Genomic DNA, 18,258 nt, shown 5'->3' with positions numbered 1-18,258 from the left:
AAAAGTTGATCGGTTATATATATGATTATGTTTAGTTATATATGTGTGTGCATTTATGTGTATGTGTATAATGTTTGTCCCAATTGATTAAAAAGCCCAACAAAAATAAAACCCGTTAATTAAAGAAAGATGATTGACTTTGTTCACAAAAAAAAAATGATTGACTTTTTCTACTTTAATGCATGCGGCTGAATCACCACCATCCCCCCACCACCATCACCACTAACTCCACCCCCACCCCGCAACCTCACCGCCACCCCACAACGCACGACATGCTCACCCCCACCTCCACCCTCCCACCCCCACCCCACCCCACCCTGCACCCTCACCGCCACCCCACAACTCATGGCGCCGCCACCCCCACCACTCCTACGTCCACCCCCACCCCCAGCCCGCACCCTCACCGCCATCCCCACCACCCACGGCATGCCCACCCCACCCCGATCCCGCACCTTCATTGCACCTGGGGCTGGTGAGGGTGGGGTAGGTGGTGGGAGAGTGGTGGTGATTCAGCCTCTCCAACATAAATCTGCAATAAAGTGGAAAAAGTCAATTACCTTTTTTTTTCGGTGAAAAAAGTCAATAATCTTTCTTCAATAATTATATAACGGGCCTTGTTTTTGTTGGGCTTTTTAATTAACCATACATGCACACATATATAACCAAACATAATTGTATATATAACCAATCATTTTTTCGGTTAACAAAGTCAATAATCTTTCTTCAAAAATTATATTCAATATCAGCAACATATTAAGAAAGTAAAGGTATAACATTTTCATCACCTCCAGACTGTTCACGTATAGGAGTTTCATCACCTCCAGACTGTTGAGGTACAGTTTGAGATGGATCTATGGACTGCCTAGTGGTAGTGATGATGGGGGAGGGGGAGGGGTGTAGGTATTGGTTGGTGGTGGTGGTAGTATGGTAATAGTGGGTGCGGTAAGAGTGCGGGATGGGGGTGGGGGATGAAGGTCGGAGTTATGCAGGTGCCGTGGGTTGCGGGGGTGGGGTAGGGGTGGAGGTGCGAGTGGTACCATAGATTGCGAGGGTGGCATTGTGGGAGCGGGGTGTGTAGAACCTATGCACAATTACTCAAGAGGGGGGGTGAATTGAGTAATGCAACAACAATGAATCTTTTTGCGAAAGTTAAAGACAATATACAAAAGCGTTATTGTACTAGTATTTTTCCAAGAGCTTAACTCAATTGCTAAGCATTTATAAGGAGCTTTTACTTTCCAATAGACACCAACTCAAATAAATTGATCAAGCTTTTCACCAATCGGACTTAAGCCACTCCTTAAGTACTTACGAAGCTACTTTACGATCACAATTTATTTGCTTAAAGGTAAAAGACAATAATATTGAAGAGATGAGTTTGGAGATGCAAACGCTATTTAGAGTGGTTCGGCACAATCCTTGTCCTACGTCCACTTTCTTTCTCAATCGCAATTGAGAAGTTCCACTATTGCCAAGCTTCAAGGTGCAGCGCAAAACCTTTACAATCCGAGTCCTTAGTTTCTAACACCCCGGTATATGATCACCACTCGTATACTAACCACTCCACTTAGAGATACCTTCTCTAGATTGCCTTGAGTACTTAGTATACCTCTTTGGTATCCTCACCGACTATAGTGTTTATAACTCTTGACTCAACCTTGGAGATCACACTCCAATTTACAAGGTGTACAAGAAAACAATTCTCAAAGAATTGTTGAGATGAAATGAGTACTCTCTAGAAGAGTGTATGATTACAAGTTTAGCACTATTGAACCAATTGATATTGCTCTCTCAAATTGTGTATTATTACTTTAAAAATGTGTAGAATGAAAGAATATGAACAAGATAGTTTCCAAATACTCAAGATTATGAAATAAGGCTTCAATCCATCCATTTATAGATTCCCCAAACCTTAGAAACGTTGGGGAATTAATGGGATGGAGCATTTATGTCAAAAAACTAGCCGTTTTTTATGTTTTGAATTATTTGCATCGATGCATAACACTTTGCATCGATGCAAAGGTGTCTTGATGCTGAAATTTGAATTTTCAGCTAGGTTGCATCGATGCAAACATCTTTGCATCGATGCAACAAGTCGTTGCATGCTTTGCATCGATGCAAGATGAGTGTGCATCGATGCAAACCTTAAAGAATGGCTTAAAATCACTTCAAAATGCTTAGGATTGATCTCAAACTTGTTGGAGTCAATTCCTATGCTTTTGTACCTTTGAAAACAAGTTTTTAAACCATTTGGCTAGCATCGAATTGCAAGATGTGCATCAAACATTTTGTGAGTGTGTTGAGAGATTTAGCAATTGGTTCTTAACAAGAAGTTACCTAAGTCCTAAGACATACTTGTCTTCAAATGTTGTGGACTTGAGTTTCTTGTTGTTGTGTGCTTTCAACTCTTCATTCCTCAACGTTGAATGTTGGTTGATCTTTCAATCATGCTTGTTCATTCAAGTGTTTGTTGGTTTGTCTTTCATGTCGTTTGTTTGGTTTTTCATTCATCAAACCTACGAATACAAACTTCGCATACAAGCAACATGATTTACAATTTCCCCCTTTTTGATAATGACAAACCAATTTTGAGGATATGTATTTATAAATGATTTTGAAAGTAACAATAATGCACTTTTATAGAAAGCTTTGGAGAAGACTTCACAAAAAACATTTTGCAGGAGTTCCCCTAAATATGTGCATTTGTTCTTTTAAAGGGCGTTTATCAAAGAAAACGATTTAGATATCAAAGTTTTTGCTTAGCGGAAGTCTTTTTGAAATCATTGTTTTGCAAATTATTTCTTCTTTCAAATCCTCAAACTTCTCTTCCTTTTCAAATGTTCAAAACTTCAAATATCCTCAAACTTTTCTTCCCCCTTTTGACATTATCAAAAAGAAGGGAGTTTAAAATGTGTCATAGAAGCATGCATAAAACAATGAATTTTTTTTTTAAGTTTAATTCTCTATTAATCTCAAGGATGAGATATTCCCCCTTTCAAAAAGAATTGATTTCCTCTTTTTATATATAATAAGCATGCATAATCCCCCTAAAATATATCAAGACTGCATATTAACTTAAAATAGGGGTACCAAGCCTATTTTGAGTTATTCACCAAACAAGCATACAAGCATTAATCATTAAACAAAATTATGAAGGAAATATCAAAGTATTAAACCATAATAGAAATCTACTTACTAGGAGTTAGTTAACAATTCATATAATCAAATAAGCATAAAGTAATGAAAAGTGACTTTGCTCAAAAATGGGGTTTGTTGCTCAAAAATGCCAAATCACTTGTTTTGTGTAATTGGTCGTGTTTGCATCGATGCAATGGTCTTGCATCGATGCACATAGCACGTCTTGTGCTTTGCATCGATGCAAAGCTTGGTTGCATCGATGCAGCATGCATCATTTTGCCCAAAATCACCAAATTTCATCCTTTGGTGGTTCTTTCTTCAATCCTTTGAGTTCCAACATGTATACTCACTTAAACCATTATAAGCTTCAATTTGTTGATCCTCCATTGTTTAAATCTTCAAATTCTTCAATCTACTCAAGATTAATCACTCATTCATCAACTCATAAACTTTTCCAACGCCGATTACTTTGCCGGTGTTGTTGTCTCCATAGATCACGTTTCCTCCGTTTGTAGGCTCTATTGCGGTGAACTTTGATTCATCGCCGGTCATGTGTTTTGGAGCATCCACTATCAACATACCAATTTGTATCCTTAGCTCCAACACGTACCTACAAAAAATTAAAATTTGGTTTTAGGTACCCAAGTGAATTTGGGTCCTTGATGGTTAGTATGAGCATAATGCCCATAAGGTGCCCATCTCGTATCTTGACTACGAAAGTTTATATGTTTAATTCTAGTAAAGCATACGGGTGCTATATGACCTACTTTATTACAATAATGACATATGACATTTGGATTATGCATCCTATGCATGTTTCTAAATGGTTGCCTAGGTTGTTTCCTAAATGCAACATCTTTTGATCTATATACATTGTGATTATAATTCTAAATGAAGCATGTGAGGAGGATATTTAAAGGCTTCATTCCTTTTAGGCATGCTTACCTTTTGGGCTTGCGGTTGCCTAATAGGAGTTTTAGCATTTTTAAATTTTCCTTTTTCAAAACCCAAGCCTTCCTTATTATGAACATGCTTTTGGTTTTTCAACTTTTATCTAAGTTCTTTGAAGATTCATTGAACTTAGCTAAAGTGTTCTTAAGATTTGTAATTTCATTTTCATGCATTTTACAAGATTTGTATGGATCACTACTTGCTACACTTATCTTTTCCAAGATTGATATTCTCGTTTTTCAACATCTCATTTTGTTTTAAAAGTTCCATATTCTTTTTCTTTAGGAGAGAATAATCTTGGGTAAGTTTTGTGTACACTCAAGTAAGGCATCATATTCATCTTGTAAATTAAAAGAAGTGGGGGTGTCATCACTAACCTTTTCTTCGCTTGCCATTAAGCAAAGATTTGCAACCTCGTTGTCATCGGAGTCGGATTCATCCTCGTTCTCCCATGATATGTATGCTTTCTCCTTCTTCTTAAATTTCTTGTTTTGTCCTCTTTTTGAAGTTTTGGACAATTTTGATGTGTCCAACTTCTCCACACTCATAGCATTTTGGTACCTTTGTTTTGCCTTGAAGTTTTTCTTCATTGCAAACTTATTGAATCTTTTTAATAAGAGTACAAATTCTTCATCTCCTTCTTCTTCATTATCATCACTCTCTTCTTGCAGTGATGTTGTTTTTAAGGGCGAGACTTTTCTTCTTGCTTTCTTCACCTTTTTGTCTATTTAGCATAGTCATTTCATAGGTGAGAAGATTTCCTCGCAGTTGATCAAATGTAAGTTGATCATAGAGCCTTCCTTCCACAATGGCGTTCACTTTGGAGTTCCATTTTGGTGTAAGGCTTGTAAGCACCTTGGTTACAATTTGTTTATCATTGTATTTTGTGCCAAGCATTCTTAGATTGTTGAAGATCTTGGAGTCTTTCAAGAGCTTCTTCAATGCTCTCTTCATCTTTCATTTTAAATTTTCCCATTCATGAACCAACATAAATACCTTTGATTCTTTAACGTGGGTCGGTTCCTTCGTAAGTGATTTGGAGTTTATCCCAAATCTCTTTAGCGGTTTCACATGTAGAGATCTTCATATAATCATGCTCGTTAAGTGCACAATGAATGAAGTTGATGGCTTTATCATTCATTGCCACTTTCTTCCAATCATCGTCACTATATTCATCTTCTCCTTTCGGAACTTGCTTTAAGACGGAGACTCCTTCTTCTTTAGCGCTTGTTGTCTTTGTTGGAATGTGATTTCCATTCTCAATTACTTTCCAAATTCTCACATCTTGAGAACGGATCCAAATTCTCATCTTATTTTTCCAATAAGAGTAATTTGTTCCGCTAAAAAGAGGAGGTCTAGCGGTTGAGTTACCTTCGCTAGTGTTGTTGTTAAAGCCTGTGCTTGCCATCTTTTTCCCTTAAACGGTTAAGTCTTTCAAAGGGTTAAGCTCTGATGCCACTTGTAGAACCTATGCACAATTACTCAAGAGGGGGTGAATTGAGTAATGCAACAACAATGAATCTTTTTGCGAAAGTTAAAGACAATATACAAAAGCGTTATTGTACTAGTATTTTCCAAGAGCTTAACCAATTGCTAAGCATTTATAAGGAGCTTTTACTTTCCAATAGACACCAACTCAAATAAATTGATCAAGCTTTTCACCAATCGGACTTAAGCCACTCCTTAAGTACTTACGAAGCTACTTTACCATCACAATTTATTTGCTTAAAGGTAAAAGACAATAATATTGAAGAGATGAGTTTGGAGAGATGCAAACTCTATTTAGAGTGGTTCGGCACAATCCTTGTCCTACGTCCACTTTCTTTCTCAATCGCAATTGAGAAGTTCCACTATTGCCAAGCTTCAAGGTGCTCGCGCAAAACCTTTTACAATCCGAGTCCTTAGTTTCTAACACCTCACGGTATATGATCACCACTCGTATACTAACCCACTCCACTTAGAGATACCTTCTCTAAGATTTGCCTTGAGTACTTAGTATACCTCTTTGGTATCCTCACCGACTATAGTGTTTATAACTCTTGACTCAACCTTGGAGATCACACTCCAATTTACAAGGTGTACAAGAAAATAATTCTCAGAGAATTGTTGAGATGAAATGAGTACTCTCTAGAAGAGTGTATGATTACAAGTTTAGCACTATTGAACCAATTGATATTGCTCTCTCAAATTGTGTATTATATTACTTTAAAAATGTGTAGAATGAAAGAATATGAACAAGATAGTTTTCAAATACTCAAGATTATGAAATAAGGCTTCAATCCATCCATTTATAGATTCCCCAAACCTTAGAAACGTTGGGGAATTAATGGGATGGAGCATTTATGTCAAAACTAGCCGTTTTTTATGTTTTTGAATTATTTGCATCGATGCATAACACTTTGCATCGATGCAAATGTGTCTTTGATGCTGAAATTTGAATTTTCAGCTAGGTTGCATCGATGCAAACATCTTTGCATCGATGCAACAAGTCGTTGCATGCTTTGCATCGATGCAAGATGAGTGTGCATCGATGCAAACCTTAAAGAATGGCTTAAAATCACTTCAAAATGCTTAGGATTGATCTCAAACTTGTTGGAGTCAATTCCTATGCTTTTGTACCTTTGAAAACAAGTTTTTAAACCATTTTGGCTAGCATCGAATTGCAAGATGCATCAAAACATTTTGTGAGTGTGTTGAGAGATTTAGCAATTGGTTCTTAACAAGAAGTTACCTAAGTCCTAAGACACTATACTTGTCTTCAAATGTTGTGGACTTGAGTTTCTTGTTGTTGTTGTGTTGCTTTCAACTCTTCATTCCTCAACGTTGAATGTTGGTTGATCTTTCAATCATGCTTGTTCATTCAAGTTGTTTGTTGGTTTGTCTTTCATGTCGTTTGTTTGGTTTGTCATTCATCAAAACCTACGAATACAAACTTCGCATACAAGCAACATGATTTACAGGGTGGGGTGGAGGTGTGAGTGATGTGGGTGTCGTGGATTTTGGAGTTAGCGGTGAAGGTTCAGAGTGGGGGGTTAGGGGGTGTGGAGCTAGGGTTGGAGGTAGCGGCGTGAGTGGTGGGGGTGGGGTGGGGGGGGGGGTGGAGGTGAGACTGGTGTGGGTGTCGTGTATTGCAGGGGTGGCGGTAAAGGTGCGGAGTGGGGTGGGGAGGTGTGGAGCTTGGGTTGGGGTGGCGGCGTGGGTTGGGGTAGGGGACTGGGGATGGGGGGTGGCGTTGAAGGTTGGGGGAGTGGCTGTGTTTGGTGGTGGGGGTTGGAGACTGGGGATAGGGTGGCAGTGAGGGTGGGTGGGGACGTGGGTTGGGGTGGGGCTGGTGGTGGTGGGAGACTGGAGATGGAGGGTGGCGGGGGCTGGTGGTGGGGTGGGGGTGTGGGTTGGTGGTGGGGGACCAGTGGTGATTCAACCTCTCCAACATAAGCTTGCAATAAAGTGAAAAAAGTCAATCATCTTTTTTTTGGTGAACAAAGTCAATCATCTTTCTTCAATAATTATATAACAGGCCTTGTTTTTGTTGGGCTTTTTAATTAACCATACATGCACACATATATAACCAAATATAATTGTATATATAACTAATCAATTTTTTTTGTTAACCAAGTCAATCATTTTTCTTCAATAATTATATTCAATATCAGCAACATCTTCAGAAAGTAAAGGTATAACAGTTTTATCACCTCTAAATTATTCACGTTTGAGAGTTTTATCACATCTATACTGTCCATGTATAGGAGTTTCATCACCTCCAGACTATTGACGTACAGTTTGAGATGGATCTATGAACTGCCTTGTGGTAGCGATGATGGGGGTGTAGGTGTTAGTGGGTGGTGGTGGTAGTGTGGTAATGGTAGGGGCGGTGAGGGTGCGGGTTGGGGGTGGAGTAGTGGAGGTAGGAGTGGTGCGGGTGTCGTGGGTTGTTGGAGTGACATTGAGGGTGCGGGGTGGGAGCGTGGAGGTGCTAGTGGTGCCATGGGTTGCCAGGGTGGTGGTGAAGGAGCGGGGTGGGGATGGAGGTGGAGGTGCGGGTGCCGTGGGTTGCGGGGGTGGTGGGGAAGGTGCCGGGTGGGGGTGGGGGTGGGGTGGGCTAGTCGTGAGGGGTGGAGCTGGGGTTGGGGCTAGCGGCGTAGGTTGGGGTAGAGCTGGTGGGGGTGGAGGACAGGGGATTGGGGGTGGCAGAGAAGGTTGGGGGAATGGCTAGGTTTGGCGGTGGGGGTTGGAGACTGGGTATGGGAGTGGCGGTGAGGGTGGAGGGAGAGTGAAGAAGGGGTAGAGCTGGGGCTGTTGTAGGCGTTGTGGGTTGGGACGGGACTGGTGGGAGTGGAAGACTGAGGATGGGCGGTGGCAATGAGGGTGGCAGAAGCTGGCGGTCGGGGTGTGGTTGGTAATGAGGGAGTGGTGGTGATTTAGCCTCTCCCACATAAGTCTCCAATAAAGTGAAAAAAGTCAATCACCTTTTTTTTCGGTGAACAAAGCCAATAATCTTTTTTTAATAATTATATAATGAGTGGAGGTGCTAGTTGTGCCATGGATTGCGAGGGTGGCGGTGAGGGAGCGGGGTTGGGGTGGGGGTGGAGGTGTGAGTTGTGCGGGTGCTGTAGGTTGCAGGATTGGCGGTGAAGGTGCGGGGTGGGATGGGGTGGGGGAGTGGGGAGGGTGGAGCTGGGGTTGTGGGTGGAAATGGTAGGAGTGGGGGACTGGGGATAGGTGGCGGTGAAGGTAGGGGGAGTGGTTGGGTTTGGCAGTGAGGGTTCAAGATTGGGGATGGGGGATGGCGGTGAGGGTGGAGGGAGAGTGGGGAAGGGTGGAGCTGGGACTGGGCATCGCGGCGTGGGTTGGGGTGCGGCTGGTGCGGGTGGGGACTGTGGATGGGGGTGACGGAGAAGGTTGGGGGAGTGGCTGGGTTTGGTGGTGGGGGTTAAAAATTGGGGATGGAGGGTGGCGGTGAGGGTGGGGGGAGAGTTAGGAGGGGTGGAGCTGGGGCTGTGGGTGGCGACATGGTTTGGGGTAGGGCTGGTGGGGGTGCGAGTGGTGTGGGTGCCATGGGTTGCGGGGGTGGTGGTGAAGGTGTGGGGAGGGGTGAAGGTGAGGTTGGCGAGCAGGTTGGGGTGGAGTTGGGGCTGGGGGTGGCGGCGTGGGTTGGGGTGGGGATGGTGGGGGTGCGGGACTGGGGATGGGGTGGCGGTGAATGTAGGAGAAGTGGCTATGTTTGGCAGTGGGGGTTGGAGCTTGGGGATGGGGGATGGCGGTGAGGGTGGGGGGAAAGTGGGGAGGGATGGAGCAGGTGTTGGTGGTTGGAGAGTGGTGGTGATTCAGCCTCTCCAACATAAACCTGCAATAAAGTGAAAAAAGTCAATCACCTTTTTTTTTTCGGTGAACAAAGTCAATCATCTTTCTTCAATAATTATATAACGGGCCTTGTTTTTGTTGGGCTTTTTAATTAACCATACATGCACACATATATAACCAAACATAATTGTATATATAACCAATCATTTTTTTCGGTTAACAAAGTCAATAATCTTTCTTCAATAATTATATTCAATATCAGCAACATCTTTAGAAAGTAAAGGTATAACAGTTTCATGACCTTCAGACTGAAAAAAAATTTAGAATAAAAAAATTTAATTTGATTAAAACTAATTAAATATATTATGAGGAGGAAAAAAAGTATGAAAAAGATAACTGCTACCTTCATTTATTGTCATTGTATAATTTACAAAATACAATTCAATGAGAATTAATTTAAAGTATAAAATTAGTCAAATATAAAACTAAAAAACTATATATATCAACACTAAATAAAATAAAAATTGCTGAAAACTCATCTTCCTCCAATCGTACTATATGAATAATCACCAAAATCTACTGTTGTCATGGAAATTTTAGTCAAATAAAAACTGTCAAACTAACTTATATCCTCTAAAAAATGGGTTATAATTGTTCCCAAAACAATAACTATCATGACAATACTAATGGCTACCCTAACTTTTATCTTATGAACTATCTTATCCTCAACTACCCACCTATTTGACATGTATTATGAAAAATTTGTAATGATGTATGTTTTTAATTTTTTCAAGAAAGAATTTTATGAAACTTTCAAGAATGTTAGAAACAAATGGGCAACAAACAGATAAAAATATAATTCCTATTTTACTAAATACAGAAACAGGGATAATATCCCCAAATCCTATAGTACTTAGAGTAACTGATATAAAATAAAGAGCATCTACTAATTTTTTTAGAATTAACCTTAAACTTCTTATGCATATAAACTATAATTCTATCAAAAAAATAAAATAAAAAACATACTAAAACTAACATAAAAAATGAGGTGGTAGGATGTCCCTGTAATAAAAAAAAATTAGTAATTAAATTATAAATTTTTTATAATTAATAAATTAAAATTATATAAAAAATAACATTAAAGAGCCATATATAAATTATATCTAAAAAAATTTTTTAATTATATATTTATTAATTTTACTGTTTTAAATAATTATTTTTTTAATAAAATAATTTAAAAATTAGAGTTAATTTCTTTAATTATTCCAAATATTTTTCTAATATTCTTTATTAAATTTGAATAAAGAAATATAATTTAAAAAAAATTTTAATGGCCGGTTTAAACATCTTATTCAATCTATGATATAAGTTTGTAACAGAAGCCTAACCTTTAGCACACACCTGTAGAAAAGTTAGTTAATTTTCAATATCAGCAACATCTTCAGAAAATAAAAGTATAATAGTTTTATCACCTTCAGATTGTTCACGTATAAGAGTTCTATCACCTCCAAACTGTTTACGTATATGAGTTTCATCACCTGCATACTGTTGAGGTACAGTTTGAGATGGATCTATGGACTGTCTAGTGGTAGCGATGATGGGGGATGTAGGTGTTGGTGGGTGGTGGTGGTAGTGTGGTAATAGTGGGGACGGTGAGGGTGCGTGGTGGGGAGGGGGTGGCGATGCGAGTGGTGCGGGTGCCGTGGGTTGCGGGGGTGGCGGTGAGGGTGCGGTGTGGGGGTGGGATGGGCGAGTGGGAAAGTGTAGAGCTGGGGCTGAGGGTGGCGGCTTGGGTTGGGGTGGGGCTGGTGGGGGTGGCAGTGAAGGTAAGGGGAGTGGCTGGATTTGGCGGTGGGGGTTGGAGACTAGGGATGGGGGGTGATGGTGAGGGTGGGCGAAGAGTGGAGAGGGGTAGAGCGGGGACTGTGGGTGGCGGCGTGGATTGGGGTGGGATTTGTGGGGGTTGGGGTGGGAGTGGCGGTAAGGGTGGCGGGGGCTGGCGGTGGGGGTAGGAGGGTGGAGGTGCGAGTGGTGTCGTGGGTTGCGAGAGTGGAGTGGGAATGGAGGTGCGAGTGGTGCGGGTGCCGTAGGTTGCGGCGGTGGCGGTAAGGGTGTAGGGGGACGGTGAGGGCGGGGTGGGCGAGTGGGGAGGAGTGGAGCTGGGGGCGGGGTGGGCGAGTGGGGAGGGGTGGAGCTGGGGGTGGGGGTTGCGGCGTGGGTTGGGGTTGGGCTGATGTGGGTGGGGGGTGGCAGTGAAGGTAGGGGGAGTGGCTGGGTTTGGCGGTGGTGGTTGGAGACTTAAGATGCAGGGTGGCGGTGAGGGTGGGGGAGAGTGGGGAGGGGTGGAGCCGGGGCTGTGGGTAGCGGCGTGAGTTGGGGCGCGGCTGGTAGGAAGTGGGGGTTTGTTGTAAATGTGCGAGTGGTGTCATGGATTGCAAGGGTAGCAGTGAGGGAGCGGGGTTGGGTGGGAGGGGGTGGAGGTGCGAGTGGTGCGAGAGTCGTAGATTGCGGCGGTGGTAGTAAGGGTGCGGGGTGGGGGTTGGACGTTCGAGTGGTGCTGTGGGTTGCGACGGTTGCGGTGGGGGTGGTGGTGGGGTTGCGACGGTAGCAGTGTGGGTGGTGGTGGGTGTAGAGGTGCAAGTGGTGCGGGTGTCGTGGGTTGCTTGGGTGGCGGTGAGGGTGCAGAGTAGGGGTGGGTGGGAGGGCTAGTGGGGAGGTGTGGAGCTGGGGGTGGGAGAGGCAGTGTGGGTTAGGGTGGGACTGGTGGAGGTGGGGGGTGGCGGTGAAGGTAGGGGGAGTGGGTGGGTTTGGCGGTGGGGTTGGAGACTTAGGATGCAGGGCGGCGGTGATGGTGGGGGGAGAGTGGGGAGGGGTGGAGCTGGGGTTGTGGGTGGCGGCGTGGGTTGGGACGGGGCTGGTGGGTGTGGGGGACTGGGGATGGGCGGGGTTGGTGGGGCTAGCGGTGGGGGTGGGGGTTGGTGGTGATTCAGCCTCTCCAACATAAGCTTGTAATAAAGTGGAAAAAGTCAATCACCTTTTTTTTCGGTGAACAAAGTCAATCATCTTTCTTCAATAATTATATAACGGGCCTTGTTTTGTTGGGATTTTTAATTAACCATACATGCACACATATATAACCAAACATAATTGTATATATAATCAATCATTTTTTTTCCGGTTAACAAAGTCAATCATCTTTCTTCAATAATTATATTCAATATCAACAACATCTTCAGAAAGTAAAGATATAACAGTTTCATCACCTCCAGACTATTCACGTATAAGAGTTTTATCACCTCCAGACTATTCATGTTTAGGAGTTTCATCACCTCCAAACTGTTGAGGTACAGTTTGGGATGGATCTATGGACTGCCTGGTGGTAGCGATGATTGGTGGGGAGGTGTAGGTGTTAGTGGGTGGTGGTGGTAGTGTGGTAATGGTGGGGTCGGTGAGAATGCGGGATGGAGTGGAGTGGTGGAGGTGGGAGCGGTGCGGGTGTCGTGGGTTGTGGAGGTGGGGTTGGTGGTAGAGGTCCGAGTGGTGCTGTGGGTTGCGAGGGTGGCAGTGAGGGAGCGTGGTGGGGGTGAGGGGGGGTGGAGGTGCGAGTGGTACGGAAGCCGTGGGTTGTGAGGGTGGTGGTAATGGTACGGGGTGGGGCTGGGGTGGGCGAGTGGTGGGAGTGGAGCTGGGGCTGGGGGTGGCGGCTTAAGTTGGGGTGGGGGACTGAGGATGGGGTGGCGGTGAAGGTAGGGGGAGTGGCTGGATTTAGCGGTGGAGGTTAGAGACTGGGAATGGGGGTGACTGTGAGGATGGGGGAAGAGTGGGGAGGGAGTGGAGCTGGGGCTGTGGGTGGCGGCGTGGGTTGGGATGGTGCTGGTAGGGGTTGGGGGTGGCGGTGGCAGGGGCTCGTGGTTGGGGTTGGGGTGGAGGTGCGAGTGGTGCCGTGGGTTGCGAGGGTAGCGGTGAGGGTGGTGGTGGTGGGGGTCGAGATGCGAGTGGTGCGGGTGCCGTGGGTTGCGTGGGTGGCGGTGAGGGTGGGCGAGTGGGGAGGGGTGGAGCTGGGGTGGGGGTGGTGGTGTGGGTTGTGGTGGGGCTGATGGGGGTGGGTGTGGTGGTGAAGGTAAGGGGAGTGGGTGGGTTTGGCGGTGGTGGTTGGAGACTTAGGATGCATGGTGACGGTGAGGGTGGGGGGAGAGTGCGGAGTGGTGGAGATGGGTCTGTGAGTGGCGGCGTGTGTTGGGGCGGGGCTAGTGGGGGTGGGGGACTGGAGATGGGCTGGGCTGGTGGGGGTGGGGGTTGGTGGTGGGAGAGTGGTGGTGATTCAAGCTCTCCATTATAAGCCTGCAATAAAGTGAAAAAAGTCGATCACTTTTTTTATCGGTGTACAAAGTCCATCATCTTTTTTCAATTATTATATAACGGGCCTTGTTTTTGTTGGGCTTTTTAATTAACCATACATGCACACATATATAACTAAAAATAATTGTATATATAACTAATCATTTTTTTTCGGTTAACAAAGTCAATCATCTTTCTTCTATAATTATATTTAATATCAGCAACATATTCAGAAAGTAAAGGTATAACAGTTTTATCACCTCCAGACTCCAGACTATTCACGTATAGGAGTTTCATCACCTCTAAATTATTAACGTATGGGAGTGCACTACAAGAAAAAGTAATATTTGTAACAAAAAAATTGTTATAAAAAATCAAAATTTTGAAACAAAAAGATTTTGTAACAAAAAAAAAGCCGTTGCAATATGTCTCATTACAAGAAGTTTTTGTAACAAAAAATAGAACTGTTACAATTCAAAGCGATATTTTGTAACAAATTTTTCTGATACAAAAAATCAATAGTCGTTACAAAAGTAATAACAAATTTTGATCTTCAAAATATTTTTGGTGACAATATATTTTTTCTTATCATAAAATTTTGTTACAAAATGTAACTTCATTTTTTAACATTTTTTTTTCTTTAGTTACAAAATACTATTTATTTTGTAATAATTTTTTTAAATACAAATTACACATAATTTGCCAAATTATATTAGTTTTTAATTAATTAATATATTAACTAATTTACTCAGCAAGTCAACACTTATATAATATTAATAATAACATAGATAGTTCAAATATCTTTCATTTAACTAAGATTGTTTTATAAATCTTCAACATATAAAGTATAAAGTACAAACTAACAAGACATATTGAAGAACCCTAACGAACTAGATAGATATATAGGACAAGAAAAATAAGGAATTATAAATCTCCAAAATGTAACTACAAATTACAAACTCCATCATGTTCATTCAGCTCCTTTCTCATGGTCATGGAGAAGCTTCTAATAAGTGCCACACACCTGAAAATACCACCAACCAAAGCACTCACAAGTCTCAATTCTCAATTTCAATGTAATTGAAATCCATAGAAAGATGAGGAGATTTAACTTAAATGAAAAACTAATAGTGAAACAAATTTAAACAAAGTCCGGCAGAATTTCAGCAGCAATTTAGCATATTTCCCAAATTCACTCAATCAAATCAATATCCATATGAATACAATAACAATTAAACAAAATTCACATATTCATCCATATGAAATAAGCAACAAAAAACTTGAGTGCACAATCTAAATTCATCATCATCATTGCACAAACTAAATTCACATAACAGCAGCAGTTCACAATTCGATTCAGAAAATTCGATTCAGAAAAGAAGAAAATCATTATCATCCAATCACAGATTCACAAAAATTCAAACAACATTCATGATCCTTCAACAAACAATTAACAAAAATTTATTCCAAACACATTCAAAACAGCAAAACTTTTCTAGACCTAATTCCTCTACAAACTATGTTCAGCCTACCTAACAACCTAGAATCCACTACAACATGCATATCTAAGTCAGTCTAACTAAGCAAAATTAACAGCATTAAATGAACTTAACAGAATTGAAAGAAAAATGCAGTAAATGACCTGGGAATGTAGAAGCAGAACAGGGGAAAGGGGACAGGAAGAAATGGTGGTGAGCTCTCTCTTTTCAAGTTCTCCCTCTCTCTCTTTCCAACTGAGAATCACATCCAGAGTAGCTGCCCAAGTGAAAAACAGAACCAGGATAAAGAAAAAGGAAAAACCACAAGCAAACTCCTCATAATGTAAAAAGCTTGAAAGTAAACAAGTTTAGAAAGACTTTGGCCATTGATACTCTTGCATGTTAGACATTAATAGTGGCAAAAGAAATGGTTCCAAAACGGCGGTTAAAGTAGCAAGGTAGATTGCAATTTTTACAGAAACACATGAAACAATGATAGAATTAGCTATTGAATTACACCAGACAGTAGTATATCTTCAGGTAAAATTTGCTATCCCCTACTTTGTCCAAGTTTCAATATGGCTGCTGTTATAAACACACTCAGCACCTTCTTGAAGACATCACCATTAAAAATTGCACTTGGATTCCCAGATCCATTCCATGCAACAATAATCATTGCCTAATCAAATATTAGCTATTCAGAAGTAGATCTTATTTTGCATAACAATTAACGTAGAGGGGGAGTGACAACATAAATACATAACGCAATATTTATTATCTGTAAGCACAAAATGAAGAAGCCCCACATGCAATCAAAACTTCTGAAAATATCCCAAAATGACCTTATCTCTAACTAAGTCAAGCTTCAAAAGGGCTGCTGAGATAGCAAACCCTAATGGAAGAGAAGCGGAATTTGAGTAGTAGTAGTGGCGCTTGTGGCTCTGGCCGCAAGGACGCGACACCGGTTCACCTCCAGCAACGGCGAGCTCAACATTATGCAGATTTCTGCAGAAATTCTGCACAAAGTATTTCCAACAATCTCACATACCAAATCCTATATTCAAGCCTAGGATTCATCTAAAACCACATTTCCAACTTTCTTTTGACTAACCAAAGTTGCCCAAGAACTCTTAATTCAATATATCACAACCTAATCAAACAAACAGTTCAATAACCACCATTTGACATAAAAATTAGAACCAGAATTTCCAGCAATCCAGTTACAATCACGATCTTAACTCAAAATCGTTCTTAAAAACCAAAATCAGCATTACCAAGCGTCTTTAAAGTCATCATTCAAACATATTTCAAATGAAGAACAAAACATCCTTTCACAATTACAAACACCCAATACATTTTCAGTGAACTTTCACACCAACATACACGTTCTTTTAGCAAAGATCTCAAATCACATAAAACCACCAAGAGACGCAACCAGTCACACATTTACTCTGCATCCAAAATCCATCATAGATCAAGCATTCATATATTTGCAATAATTCAGTAAACTTCTTAGGCATTCAAAGTTTAAAATATTTAATTTAATAAAATATCCCCTACCTTAGATAGTCGAAAACCACAAAATTAAGCGTGACTTCAACTTCGTTCCAACCCGCAGCAGCAGCAATAGCCTTAAATCAGATCAGCAACAGCAGCGGCATCTTCTTTCGATAGTGGCTCCTCTTCCACTTAGCACACAGTAGCAAGGCTCCCTTCATTGATGGCTTGGACGGCAGAAACAACTCAGGGCGACGACGATGGACCCTCGGTGGTGGCGACAGCCCAGCAGCACGGTGACAGATCTACGGTGCGACACGGAAGTTCCTGCTTCGGGTTCCTCTTTGCGGGCTCCCTTTCTCTCTTCGGGTTCTTCTCAGGCGACGGTTGTGGCTTCTATTGACGGCACTAGGGCACGACGGCGATGGCGACACCTCTCACGACAATCCCTAACAACAACGACAAGGCGATTCGGCGATGATGAAGGCACGGTGGTGACGCAGCAGAGACTCCCTCTTCCACTGGCTCTCGCGCAATTCTCCCTTCCTCCCTGAACAGCGTCGACGGCGTCCCTATTCCTTGGCGATAAGGACAGTGGCGTGGGCGAGGCGTGGGTCGACGGCAAAGTGCGGCTCCATCCCTCTCTGTTTCGCGAGCTCTCTCTTTTCCCTTTCGATTTCTCTGTGTGTAAGTGTAGGAAGCAAGAGTGAGGAACTTGAGTGTGAGTGCGTTGGTGAGGCTGAGAGTGAGTGAAGTGAGGCTGTTTGTGGGTGTATATCTGGAAAGAGGAGGACGGTGGTGAGTAAGTCACGAAGGAGGGTGAATGTGGCTCAGTAGAGAATGAACAGGTGGTAGGGAGAGGGTGTTACATGTGTGTATTTTAGAAATTTGGGTTAGGATTAGTGAATTAGGAATTAAGGTTTAGAATTGGGAATTTGGGATTGGTGTAGAGTTTTAATTTAAAAATTAAATTTAATCAATATAATTAATTTTAAGAATATTATTTATTTTTTAAATTATAAATTATTTTTTATTAAATATTTTTAATTTAAAATTATAGATAAATAAATAAATTATTCAGATTATTGATATAATTTTTTATTATTTTTTATTACTAAAATTTTAATTTCAATTTACATAAAACAACTAATTATAATAAAAATTATACCTAAACATTAATTAACTTAAAATTAAAGAATTTATAAAAATCAATTTAACCATTTTAAATAAATTAATCTTTTAGAGCTCAATTAAATAAAATAAACTATAATTTATTCATACTAAAAATTATTTAGATTAAATTATATAATGCTTCTATTACTAAATTTTAATTTCAAATCATATAAAATAATTAATTATAAAAAAATTCACAAGAATCTTAATTACTTAAATTATATTTGTGTATCTTAGTTTTTTTTTTCTTTTATAATTAATTATTGATTTTATATTTATAGTTTAATTAAATTTTTTAAACTTTCACAAATTAATTTTTAGTTAACATTAAAAATTTGATTATTAATTAAAATTATATATTAATTTTTTAAAGGAATATAAA

At 41.2% G+C, this 18,258-nt stretch overlaps 5 protein-coding genes across 5 annotated transcripts; all 5 read left to right on the top strand.

Annotated features, from left to right (window-relative positions):
• Window positions 1-7,070: 7,070 nt before the first annotated feature.
• On the top strand, window positions 7,071-7,524 carry LOC130933671 (uncharacterized). The gene is made up of 2 exons (XM_057863296.1): window positions 7,071-7,120; window positions 7,224-7,524. The coding sequence occupies exons 1-2, from the start codon at window positions 7,071-7,073 to the stop codon at window positions 7,522-7,524; spliced, it is 351 nt and encodes a 116-aa protein (XP_057719279.1).
• A 424-nt stretch (window positions 7,525-7,948) lies between these two features.
• On the top strand, window positions 7,949-8,979 carry LOC130933670 (glycine-rich protein DOT1-like). Its single transcript, XM_057863294.1, has 3 exons — window positions 7,949-8,285; window positions 8,622-8,698; window positions 8,809-8,979. The coding sequence occupies exons 1-3, from the start codon at window positions 7,949-7,951 to the stop codon at window positions 8,977-8,979; spliced, it is 585 nt and encodes a 194-aa protein (XP_057719277.1).
• A 53-nt stretch (window positions 8,980-9,032) lies between these two features.
• Window positions 9,033-9,353, top strand: LOC130933669 (glycine-rich cell wall structural protein 1.0-like). The gene has a single exon (XM_057863293.1). It carries the CDS (start codon window positions 9,033-9,035, stop codon window positions 9,351-9,353), a length of 321 nt encoding a protein of 106 aa, XP_057719276.1.
• Window positions 9,354-11,072: 1,719 nt separating this feature from the next.
• On the top strand, window positions 11,073-12,394 carry LOC130933668 (uncharacterized). Its single transcript, XM_057863292.1, has 3 exons — window positions 11,073-11,392; window positions 11,830-11,994; window positions 12,076-12,394. The coding sequence occupies exons 1-3, from the start codon at window positions 11,073-11,075 to the stop codon at window positions 12,392-12,394; spliced, it is 804 nt and encodes a 267-aa protein (XP_057719275.1).
• A 637-nt stretch (window positions 12,395-13,031) lies between these two features.
• LOC130933666 (glycine-rich cell wall structural protein 1-like) lies at window positions 13,032-13,729 on the top strand. The gene is made up of 2 exons (XM_057863291.1): window positions 13,032-13,167; window positions 13,293-13,729. The coding sequence occupies exons 1-2, from the start codon at window positions 13,032-13,034 to the stop codon at window positions 13,727-13,729; spliced, it is 573 nt and encodes a 190-aa protein (XP_057719274.1).
• The last annotated feature ends 4,529 nt before the right edge of the window (window positions 13,730-18,258 follow it).

This window comes from Arachis stenosperma, chromosome 6 (assembly GCF_014773155.1).
Source record: "Arachis stenosperma cultivar V10309 chromosome 6, arast.V10309.gnm1.PFL2, whole genome shotgun sequence".
Classification (NCBI taxonomy): domain Eukaryota; kingdom Viridiplantae; phylum Streptophyta; class Magnoliopsida; order Fabales; family Fabaceae; genus Arachis; species Arachis stenosperma.
The sequence above is the reverse complement of the archived record's forward strand: the minus strand, read 5'-3'. Positions and strand labels throughout refer to the sequence as shown.